The sequence below is a fragment of the Cyrtonyx montezumae genome, unplaced genomic scaffold (genome assembly GCF_038088225.1).
Source record: "Cyrtonyx montezumae isolate F1298 unplaced genomic scaffold, pur_monq_1.0 scaffold_25, whole genome shotgun sequence".
In the NCBI taxonomy this organism is placed as follows: domain Eukaryota; kingdom Metazoa; phylum Chordata; class Aves; order Galliformes; family Odontophoridae; genus Cyrtonyx; species Cyrtonyx montezumae.
Genome location: NW_027071992.1, coordinates 15,865,582 through 15,876,931, shown reverse-complemented (window position 1 = coordinate 15,876,931; position 11,350 = coordinate 15,865,582). Strand labels below are relative to the sequence as shown.

Genomic DNA, 11,350 nt, shown 5'->3' with positions numbered 1-11,350 from the left:
GCCACCGGCGCCGCCGCGCCCCGCACGCGCCCTCTTAACCGCCCGCTGCCCCGCCCCGCCCCGCCCACACCCGCGAGGCACGGCGCCCGCGCCTCCGGAAAGCCGGGCGGTCGAGCCGAGCGGCGCCGAAAGTTGCCGAGCGGGTTCGAGCGGCGCTCGTGCGCGGCCGAGCGCTCTCGAGTTATCCCGAGCACTCCCGAAAGCTGCCGAGCGGAGGCCGAGCGGAGGCCGAGCGGACGCTGCGGAAAGGCGGCCCTGCGGCGGCGCGGACGGAGGGGGGTTTCGGGGCGGTGAGTGTGGCGGGGAGGCCGTGTGCGGGGCCGTGTGCGGGCCTGGGGCTGCTCCTGCACCTGCACCTGCACCTGCACCCCTCGCGGGGTTTGCTGCGGGTGCTGACGGCAAGGGCTGCCCCTCAGGCCTAGGGGAGGAGCAAAGCCGTCCGTGGGCCTCCTCTGTGTGTGTGTGTGTACGCGCTGGGCCTGGCCCCGACGCCCGCCTGCGTGTTTATGTGCTTCCACCTCTCTGTTCACGTCCGCTGCTCTCTCTAGCAGATCCTGTCCCAGCCATGATCGAGGTGGTGGCCAAGCTGGGCCGCGGGCCCGTGTTTCTGGCTGGGGAGATGCTGGAGTGTGTGATCACCTTCACCAACCCCTTGTCGGCCTCCTCCACGTCCGCCAGCAGGTATGGCAGTGCTGGGGGTTCCCTGCAGACGTGCCTTGGCAGCCCCTGTAGGGCAGCGATGACAGCTCAGCCCCTGTTGACTTTCTCGTCCAAGGTGGTCCCTAATGGAGCTTTGTGCCATCTCTGTTACATCTCTGTTACATCTCTGTTTTACAGTCTCTGTTTCAGGGTGGAAACAGAGCTCATAATTCTGGTTTTCTGCCCCCAAGAAAGAGTGTGGGAAGAAGTATGCACGTAGAGATGCTGGGAGAGTTACACTAAGTGCCCCTCGAGTGAGCCCTCAGCAGCAGTGTTGCTGGCAGAAAATGAAGCTCAGCTGGCTATTGGAGTAGGATATCTTGTTACACCAGAGTGAGTCTTGCAGGACAGCATCCAGGCAGCATCATTATTTCCAATATTTATGGAGGGAGTTCCGCCTGGCAGTGCAGTGTTGTACTGGTGTGATCCCTACCTCTAGAGCCAGCAGCCAGAGGGGCAAGCAGTAGCTAGAGGGAAGGACAGGTAGTCTTTAGCATTTGCTATGGGCCAGATGCTGCTGAGCAGTGCCTTGTTTCTTGTCATGGCCATGCCAAGGAAGCCTTTGAGGAAAGGTGACAAGATAGGAGCTTCCTACCTTGGCTCACAGGGAGTGACTCACCCAAAGGCTCTGTGTCAGCTGTGTGTGCGGCCTTGTCTCATTTCCCAGGGGTGGAGATGGCTTTCCTATCCTGAGTCCTTCCTGGGAAGTGTCAGTTTCCTGTCCCATCAGGTTCAGCACCTTTGCGTCATCACCAGAATGACTTTCAGAGACGACTTTTGATGGAACTGCTTCCAGTGCTCAGTCTCATCAGCAGCAAAGTAGTATATTGGATTAACAGTGTAGGACATTTTTTAATTAACTTCCTTAACTTTCCATTGTTTCTTCTGTGTTCCTCTTGTCTGTTAATTAAACATTCATATTCAACTATGTCATAAGCATGCAGCTTTCCAGAGTTTTGACTTTCACAGTGCTGATACTATTCTTCCCACTTCTGGAAGCATGGCATATCAGGGAATATTAGCTCTGGCCTGGCTGTGTGCAGAGGGAAGCTGCTCTGGGACCAAGTCACAGCAGCTTCTGTTCTACCAAAACACATGGGTTCACGCAGGTGGAGGATGGTGGAATGGTTTTTGTGGCTCACAGCACAGTTTTAGAAGCTTTGTTAGGGAGCTGCAGGTACTCTGTAGAGCCTGTAAAATCACCTCTTAGAAAAAGGAAAGTTTTTAAAATAAAAATGTAAGCGGATGAGAGCTGGCTGGATTGTATGAATGGGAATAGTTGAAGGAGTGGTAGTTCAGAAGCTGACACCGTATGCTATGTAAGGGCAGCAGCCAGATCACAGTGCAGTCACTGCCACACATATAGACCTGTCAGGGAAACAGAATCTTCTAGGGCTAAGCACAAGAGGCTGTACAGATGGAAGAACTCCAACATTTATTTCAAGCACAGGAACAGAAATTAGGGATATTAAGAAAGCAAATTAGTTGTGATGTGTGAGGTGTTCAAGAAATGAAGCTGTTCTGCCCAAAGCTGCGTGGAGTGCAGCCACTGTGGGTTACAGAAGTAGCCGTAGGGAGAAGTGAGGGAGGGGTGGCCTTGGCTCCAATGTGGGGTCTGTTTGTGTCCTGCCAGCTGAACAAGCAGGGTGTCACGGTTTGCAGGACAGTTTGACCCGGTACCGTGACAATTTAGGCAGGGGACCCACGGGCCCACACCCCGTGGAAGGGGAAGGGGGAAAAGGGAAAAGGAGAAGGGAGATGGGCCTAGGAACAAAACAGCGGCAACGATCTGAGGAGGAAAGCTATTTTACTAAATAGATATCAGAAAGGAAAAAAATAACACAATATAATATAATATAATTGGAATTGAGGCAAATGAATCAAATAAAATGAGCGAGAGAGAGAGTGTCCAATAAACCGAAGGCCTTACGCTAACGCTGAAGGCGGACGGCTGCAACAAACACCCACTGCCGAGCTCGGTCCCGAAGGGAAGAGAGAGTCCCGTGACTGCAGACAGTTTTTATCTTTCCCTCTGAGCGTAAACACGTAAGAACGCAAAGCATCGCAAAGTCCTCTGGGGAATGGAGTTCTTCTTCTCTTCTGAGACAGGCATACCTGGAACTATCGATGGTCCACGGAGCTGGAGCATTAATTATTTAACTCTAAATGCACTACATGATGTTATGATGTGGAATACCAGTACCAAAAATCATAAAACCATGACACAGGGTCTGCTGGTTGGAAGGAACATGCAGATTTTGTTTGCATGGCTCGTTAAAAACTTAGGACAATCTGACAGCACATCATTGGGCAATGTGAAAAACAAATGAAAAATATTTCAAATGCTGTGTTTGGAGGTACTGTAATCATGCTTAGCTGACATAAAATTATTAAGCATTGTCTCTTATGCAGGAGTATTTCTCTGCCTCCTCATAGCAGATACCTTATGAAAGAAAACCCTAGGGCAGCCCTTACAGAATAGCCATGCTGGTGCTTTTGGAGAATTGCAGCTTGTAGGGTTAGAGGTAATTGGGCAGAGTATGCAGTGCACATTCAGGTAAAGTGTGTGGGATCAATAGCACATAATTAGTTGAATTAATGCAGTAAGCATCTTTCCCTGGTTCATTTGAAGATTTATCTGGTCTGATTAGTCTCTGAGAGAGATCCATGTGCCACAGTTCTGTACCTAAAGTTCTGTGTCAGTGCTTACTAATAAGACTGTGATGCTGGATAACAGGGGAGGAACCAGACACTGCCTACATTCATGAGACCACTACTGAAGTAAAAACAGATAAAGGTTGAGGGAACTGGAAGGTGTCAATGTGCCAATAGTGTGACTCCCAGAGGGGTCCTGAGGGAAACAGTGCTGCTGGGAAGGAGCATGTGCAGGGGCAGCTGAACCCAGCGAGGAGGTATTACTTCTTTTATCACCACATGCACCTGGAGTCCTACTGCATGTCTCTTTTGGCTTGGGGTTTGGCTTTTCTGTGGCTAAACGTCCTCCACTAGGAGTGGCCTGTACATGACAACTAAACAAAAATTGCTGCTCAACAAGAGCTACGGAGCCAGGCCTTGGGTGATACTGCTGTCAACAGCTGTTACCCAGCTGTGTTGGAGGGGGGCTTCAGGTCAGCACCCCAGCCCACATATGCACTGGAGCCATGTTTGGAGGGGAGCTCTAGGTGTGGCTTCAGTGGCAGTAAAGCAAGGCCTCCTTCCTTCCAGAAAAGCAGTCACCCATGGAAAAAGACAGGAAGAGCTGCTGTTCTCCTGATTCATGCTCACTACGATCCATATTAAAGTGTAGACATGAGTGTTGCTTTTCTTTGTTCTCAGTGAGATGCTGGCGTGGGCCAGTGCCCAGATCCACTGCCAGTTTCATGCCAGTGAGAACCGGGTAGTGCTTCCTCCATCTGACGGCAGCAAGCCTGATGTACAGGCGGAGAATGAGACGGTCTTTGTCCCCAACAGAGGTGAGTGTTCTCACAGGTGATGAAGGTGACAGAACAGCAAGCAGGAATCACATAGACTCTGACGTGTCAGAGGGCTGCACAGATAGGGAGGAGGACTGCAAATGGGAAGTCCTTGTTGCTTTCCTTGGGAAATTCCCTGGTGCATGGCTGCTGCAGGACCTCATTAATGCTGAGATCATAGTGGCGCTAGCTTGAAGCAAAATGTCAGGGTTGTCAGTCCAGGTATCCCAGGAATGTCTCATGATCTGACCAGAACAGAGGATATTTCCTCATCAGCCCCTTCTCTTCCCCATTCCTCCCTATGGAAGTGAGGCATGACTGACCCTGCTGCAGTGAGTACCCCCTCAGCAGCCCAGGGCTGGCTAGGGGCAGCACTCACGTGTTCTTTGTCTCTTCCAGGAGAGCGGGGTCAATGCATCCTGTCCACTCCACCAAAGATTCTTTTCTGTGACCTGCGACTGGATCCTGGGGAGTCTAAATCCTGTGAGTTCTGTCTTCTCTTCAGAGTGTGTTCACCTCCAGGGAGCCCCTCACTCAAGGTGGCTTTGCAGACCTGAGTGCTGCAAGTAGTAGACCCTGTTGCTCACAGAAGGCAAGTGATGGTAGGGTGAATGCTATGGAACTGCTTCCTGCTGTTCTGATTTTGTTCTCTGTATATACTGCATTGTCACTCAGATTCTGCCTCTGGCTTGTGTCCTTTGCCACGGGGCAATTGTATAGCTGCAAGGCATGAAAAGTTTTGAAATACCTGGCTGCAGCTGTAGGAACAGCTACTCACACCTGTGTTTCCCTGCCTTTGTTTCTTCAGCCACATTGAAGCAGTCTGAGAATTTTGGTTGGCATCCTCCAAAGCTGTGCAATTCCTGTTCAGGTTGTGGCTGTCCTGGAGATCATCCTATTTGTTCTAGTTTTCCTGACCTTTCTCTGCCACTCAATTCTAAGAAGTGAGCACTTATTATCTTCTTTGGCTCAAAACTCCCTGCATCACCAAAGCCCACAAACTTCTTGCAGCAAGCCCCCTTTGAGCATTCTTTCCTTGCTGCTTTCCCTTTTGCTGTTAAAGACAGATTTGCAGCAGCTGATTTTCCTAATCTCAGGCATTGGCTTATATGAGAGCCTTCTGCCTGAGCAGTCAGCTGTGTAAACCCAAAAATGTGCTATTGTCCTTTGGTTGGTGGCTAGTGACCCAGCTTGTCGCTTCATGTCAGTTCTCTGTGTTTCAGCAGCCAGTGGTGCAGAAGCAGCATAGCATCATGCGCTGCAGGCTGTGCGTGCGTTCCTCAGGTTGTCCTAGCAGAAATGTGATGGGAATGGGTGATGGACACCTCTCGAGTCACAGAGTGAGGGAGCTGAGTGGAGGGGGCTCTGCTGGAGCTTTCAGCAGACCTGCAAGTTAAAGCAAGAAGCTGCAGGCTAGTTGTGCTAGTTTTGAAGCTGGCACCTCTTGCTTTTCTTTGAGGATCCTAGCTTGGGGAGGTGATAAATGGGGTGAGACGGTGCTCTGTGGTGCTTATCTGTAAAGTCTGTCATTCAGGAACATTTTGAACGTGCTTCCTGGTGTACAGCAGCATGCATGTGAAAGCAGCTGGTTCTGCCACATTGCACCCAAAGATCAATGTGTTATCTGAAAACCAGAGAGGAGGAGGAGGCAGACATCTCAGGTGGCCTGTGGCTTCACTGGGGCTGCTTCTGCACTCCTTGCTACTGGCATGTAAGGAGCTGGAGCATGCTTTCTCCCACACATGGGGAGCCTTTTTTCCCCACTACAGCTTGGGCAGGCTAAGCAGGCTTTGGGAGAGCACAGCAGTGACAACTGTCAACCCCTAGGAGGCTGGGAAGTGTTAAGGGGATTTACTTGAGTACTGGCATGGCAGGTGGAAGCAGTTGAGCCTACAGATAAGCCAACAGTTCCTCTGAGTGGTGGTGTGTCTTTGCATTTGCTCTACTTCTGTGTGACACTGGCACATGCAGCCAAGTGTTTGGCCACAGCTCCACAGGAAGAACACAAACTCTTCAATACCTTGAGACTTCGTGTCTCAAAGCTGCATGTGGTGTACACATTTCTTACTAGTGCCATGTGTGATGATGCTGTGTGTGTGACTCTGGACTCTGCAGCACCAAAACCCTGTTTCACAGCCCCAGTTTTTCCAAGCTGCGCACACCAATCCCATCAGTGTGCAGTACTGCTCCCCTCACACAAGACTGCAGCTGGCATGCTTGCAGATTGTTCCTGGGGGCTCCTGCCAGCACCGTGGAGGCAGAGTTAAGGCTGTGTGGGTGTGTATCTTAATTCTCCATTTCCTGTTTTTCAGAAGTTTTGAGTTTTGCTACACGGTTTGGAAAGGCAGGGAAAAAAAAGAGCAATTTTAATTCTACTTCAGCAAAGTACCATATTAATAAACCATAGACAGAGCCAGCACATACGGCTGAGATTATATGAGACTGTCATTTGATAAAAGGCCTGGTTTTCAGTTGCCAGTGAGTTTGTTCCCCAGTAACTTCCCCATGTTATGGTATCTGTACGTTAAAGCTGACACCTCCAGTCAGTTTGAAACACTGCCCAGACTGAGTTTTTCAAATTTGTCAAGGTAAAACATTTTCTGAAGCCCTCAAGTCTTTTCTGTGGCTATTTCTGCCTCCACTCTGGTGTTGCAATGTCTCTAAATATTTGGTGGATCATAGGAAGAGGAGGAAATGGAGGCAGCCTTGACACAAGCCAGGAGCTCAGCCAGAGGGTACAGTGGGAGGGTCGAGGAGGCATCTGCAGTGCCAGGAATGCACTTCCTCCCAGGGCCTGTCAGGAAGCTGGTGCTTCCTGAGTCTCAGCATTCCTGTGCCAGGCAACAGATGCTATGCATTGTCCATTTGCTACCCCAGACATGGTGGTCTCTGCTCAGGTTGTCCTTGCTAGGCACAGAGACCCTTGTGAATATTTTTGTTAAACCTTCTGCAGGGATTTGCAGCAGGCCGCTGCAAGGCTCTTGAGCCTCCCTTGGAAATACCCGATTTTCCTCTTTGTCGAGGTGGTTCTTAACTTAATTTGCATCTCAGTCCAGTGGGACTGCCTTTTGTTTTTGTGTGTGAGAGTCTGTAGCCTCTGCTCACCAGTATGGGCTTTTTTGTCTCTCTAGTCCTCTTTTTTAAATCCAGAAGTTATGTTTTAATTGTAATTCTAGCTTTTAATCTATACCTTGAGGGTTAGGATGTGCCAGACTTGGGGTAGGATCTGTGGTTTAACAGCGGGATGCTGCCTTTCCTCTGGCAGGGTATATCTGCATCACGATGGGCAGTCCGGAGATGGAGATGTTCCACAGTGCTCCATTTCCATCTTTCTTCTTAAACAGCGTGCAGTTTGGGAAAGCTGCAGAATTGTTCATGCTGCATTAAGAAGCATTGGGATTTATGGATGGGGCTTTGAGAGGGCTGAATGTAGTGCAAAGCCAGGCCCTAGCATGTGAGAGATGTCAGAGTCAGAGGTTTTGTGGTCCAAATCATCAGTCTGCAGACGGGGATTACTCCACAGCTTGTTGTGAAGATCTCTTAATTGTTTCTTGGCCATTTAGCCCCAAGTGCTGGTAAGCTTCAGAGAAAAAACAGGAAGAAGCTAATTTTTTTTTTTTTTTTTTTGCTGAGTCTGAGGCTTGTGTAAAGTGAATATCAAAAGAGGAATGAACTATCAATCACATTTCTGTGCCTTCAGTATTATTTTTGCATAGATGAGGCAGAGCCCTAAGGAAACCATAACATGTGACTGCTTCTTGAAAGTGTCATGTTTGTGTGGTGTACAAAGGCAAATTCAGGTTGAACTCGTGATGAGTAAGTGCTGCTCTCTTATGTTTGTGTTCCTGGATTCTAGATCTTTCACATTCTTTGAGACAAAGTTTCTGTGTGTGGTTGTATATGCTGGAAGCAGAGTCTGGATGACAGCGCGTGATGTGAGGTGAGAAGCAGTGCACTGGTACAGGAAGCCAAGGATGTGCTTGGCCCACTTGGGGGAGAGGAGATGGCAGAAAACATCATGCTTCCCTGCCTCTCTTCCTAACCATCAGTGCAGGGAACCAGCAAGCAGCAACGCCAGGAGCTTCCTTGCAGAGCAATCCTTTCTGTGTTCATTGCAGATTCGTACTGTGAGATGCTGCCCATAGACGGCCCTCCCTCTTTCCGGGGACAGTCAGTGAAGTATGTATACAAGCTGACCATCGGCTGCCAGAGGGTCAACTCCCCCATCAAGCTCCTTCGTGTGCCCTTCCGTGTCCTTGTGCTCCATGGTAAGGCCATGCTCTGCCCTCTCCTCAGTAGCAGGCTGGTCTGCAGCCTGCCCCACTGACTCTTGCCTTCTTCCCAGGCCTCAAGGATTACCAGTGTCCTCAGGATGAGGCCGTTGCGCCTTCAAACCCCTTCCTGGAAGAGGAGGAGGGCTTGAAGAAAGACTCTCGCCTGGCAGACCTGGCAACGGAGCTGCTCATGGCAGCCACCTCCCGACGCAGCCTGCGTAGGTTACTTCTGCTCAAACCTTCTGTCCTGACCTATTTGTGAAGCAGGAATGCCTGCAGGCCTGCCCTCTTCCCAGCTCAGTGCTTGCTGTGAAAGTGTCTTGCTGGTACAGTCTGGGGCTATAGAGGAGCTCCATCAGAGCCTGCTTTAGATCAGAGTTTCCCACCAACTCCTCCCTGCCAGTCTCAGAAAGAGACCCTTTCCACAGCGCATGGTTTGCTGTTAAATGGCTGCATACCTTCTTAGAGGGAATGCCTGTCCTTCATCCAGGAGGCGCTGAAGGACAGGTTGGATGAGGCCCTGGTGATCTTGTGGATGGCAATCCTGCCCATGGTAGGAGGTATGAAACTGGATGGTCTTTAAGGTCCCTCCAGAATCAAGCCATGCTGTGACTATGAAATCCAAGCAGACAAGCTGTGTCAGTTAGGCTCTTTGAGTGATCTAGTCTGCAGTGTTAAGCAGAGCCTGATTATGCCCCAGTTCTCTTCCCATCTCTGTTTTCTGCTTAGACCTGTACAATATCAGCAACACACGAGGGAAGGTGGGAACGTTCTGTATCTTCAAGACTGTGTATAAGATTGGAGAGGATGTAATTGGGACCTTTAACTTCTCAGAAGGAGACATCCCATGTCTACAGGTCAGTGCTGGTTTCAGTTACACTGAGAGGAAAGGCAGATGTCTTGGGTGGGAGAGTAGAAGAAGGGATTGGAGTGGCACTGAGCTGCTGTGGGATTTCTTAGAGAGGACCTCAGTGGGACACAGCTGAGGTTCTGTCAGGGTGTCAGGTTGGCAAGGGCTCTGGTTCTGAGTGCTGTTGGGAAACAGCCCCCAGGACCAAGCAAGCATGAGGGCATGAGCTTTCTGCTGATTGCTCTCCAGTTTTCAGTGAGCCTGCAGACAGAAGAGAGCATCCAGGAGGAGTTCCAGAGGCGACGGGGACAGCCTGTCTCTTTCAGTACACATGCCCGCCATCAGGAGGCCTGCCTGCACACGGCCCAGAGCAGTTTCAACTTGCCAATCCCACTGAGCTCAACTCCAGGATTCACCACCAACATCGGTTAGTGGCTCTGGTTGTCCCCACAGGAGGGATGCAGTGTCCCCAGCCCTGCCTTTGCTGCCCTGTGCCTGCTGGCAAGTGCTCCGCAAGGCCGTGTCATGTAGGAGGGAGCTGGCCGTGTGTGAGTGGGCATGTTTGCTTGTCCCCTTGCCAGGACAGCCAGCACTGAGACAGTTGTTGTCCCTTGTGGTGTTGGCTGCTGACCTGCCTCTTACCCACAGTGTCCCTGAAGTGGAGGCTGCACTTTGAGTTCGTGACTTCTGGGGAGTCAGCGAGGACCTGCATGGTTCGTGGGAGCCAGTCAGAGGCTGTCACCTGGACTGGGGTGGAGCAGATTGAAGTGGACACTTTCAGCTGGGACTTGCCCATCAAAGTCCTTCCCACGAACCCCATCCTGGCCTCCTATGTATCTCAGTTCTCTAGCGCCAACTCCATCACTATCTGAAGTGGAGAGAGCCATTAGGAGCCCACAGTGCCAGAAGGACTGTCCAGCAGGACTGCAGGCGGTGTGCTGCAGGGTGCACACCCCAGTATTCCTCAGCCTCATTTGCAACACATGGGTGGGCACTGGGCAGGTCTGTCCTGCCTCTGGGCAGAGGAGCATTGTGTGTGCTGCCGTGCCCTGTGCCACGGCCTTCAGCTGGGGGCTGGCCCTTTGTGCCGGTGTGAGCATGTGAGTCAGCCCTTGCTCAACAAGATCTGCTTCCCAGGGAATGGCTTTGCGTGTGCCTTTACTCCATGACAAGCTTTCAAGAGAGAAGGGCCCAGCCCAGGGATCCTGGAGCTTTTCAGAGAAGCCCCATGCTGGCTTTGTGTGAAGGTCCTGGCAGGCCAGTCTTGTGCGGCCAGCTTATGCTGGGCTGGATGTGGCTGAATGCTGTGGCAGCTCCAAGTGGAGTGAGGTGGCAGCAGCACAGAGATTATACAGATTCTCTCCTGCTCCTGTGCTCAAAGACATTCTGCTGGTCTTGGGGTCCTTGAGGATCCAAGTGAATGCACACTGGGCGTTCAGGAGCTCAGATAGAGGTTTCTCTGCTCAACAGCCAGCTCTCCGTTTCTGCCAGACCTTTCAAAGAGTTTTCCTCTTTGCATGGAAATGTAATAAACACCAGAAAATGCAAAATTCACCCTTAAAAAAAACATTATTCATGCACCCCTTATGGGGGTGATGCAGCCTAAAGTGTTTAACAGTCATTGACTGGAGACCTCTTCGTTTAATAATACCTTTATTGCAAGAACAGAAACATCTACACAAGGCTCCGCACAGCACAGGCATGGCACCAGCTGGGGCAGGCTGTCAGGGCAGCCAGCTCCATGCTGGCACAGGCAGGTTGCTTCAGCTCCCTGAACACCAGCAGGGCACCCAGCTTCCTGCAGTTGGAGTGGGGCAGCCTGCACAGGGGGCCAGGCTCATCCTGGAGACTGATTTTCCCCACACACCCAGTGTTCTGCTGCCTACCCAGGGCTGGCTCTATTGTAGTGTTGCCCAGGGCTGGCACACAGAGCTCTGGTCCCAGGAGCTGTGTGAGCATGGACATCAGTGGTTCAAGAAGCGGGTTATGCTTCTTGTGCTCGGGCAGAGAAGAAACTGGACAGTGCACATGTCATGCTTCAGGGCTGCTGTGCT

The 11,350-nt window shown here is 51.1% G+C and overlaps 1 protein-coding gene across 1 annotated transcript; it reads left to right on the top strand.

The window, feature by feature from the left end:
• The first annotated feature begins 459 nt into the window (after positions 1-459).
• Positions 460-10,644, top strand: RGP1 (RGP1 homolog, RAB6A GEF complex partner 1). The gene is made up of 8 exons (XM_065740114.1): positions 460-681; positions 4,036-4,172; positions 4,572-4,655; positions 8,291-8,440; positions 8,518-8,664; positions 9,176-9,303; positions 9,546-9,723; positions 9,945-10,644. The coding sequence occupies exons 1-8, from the start codon at positions 566-568 to the stop codon at positions 10,166-10,168; spliced, it is 1,164 nt and encodes a 387-aa protein (XP_065596186.1). The 5' UTR covers positions 460-565; the 3' UTR covers positions 10,169-10,644.
• Positions 10,645-11,350: the final 706 nt, after the last annotated feature.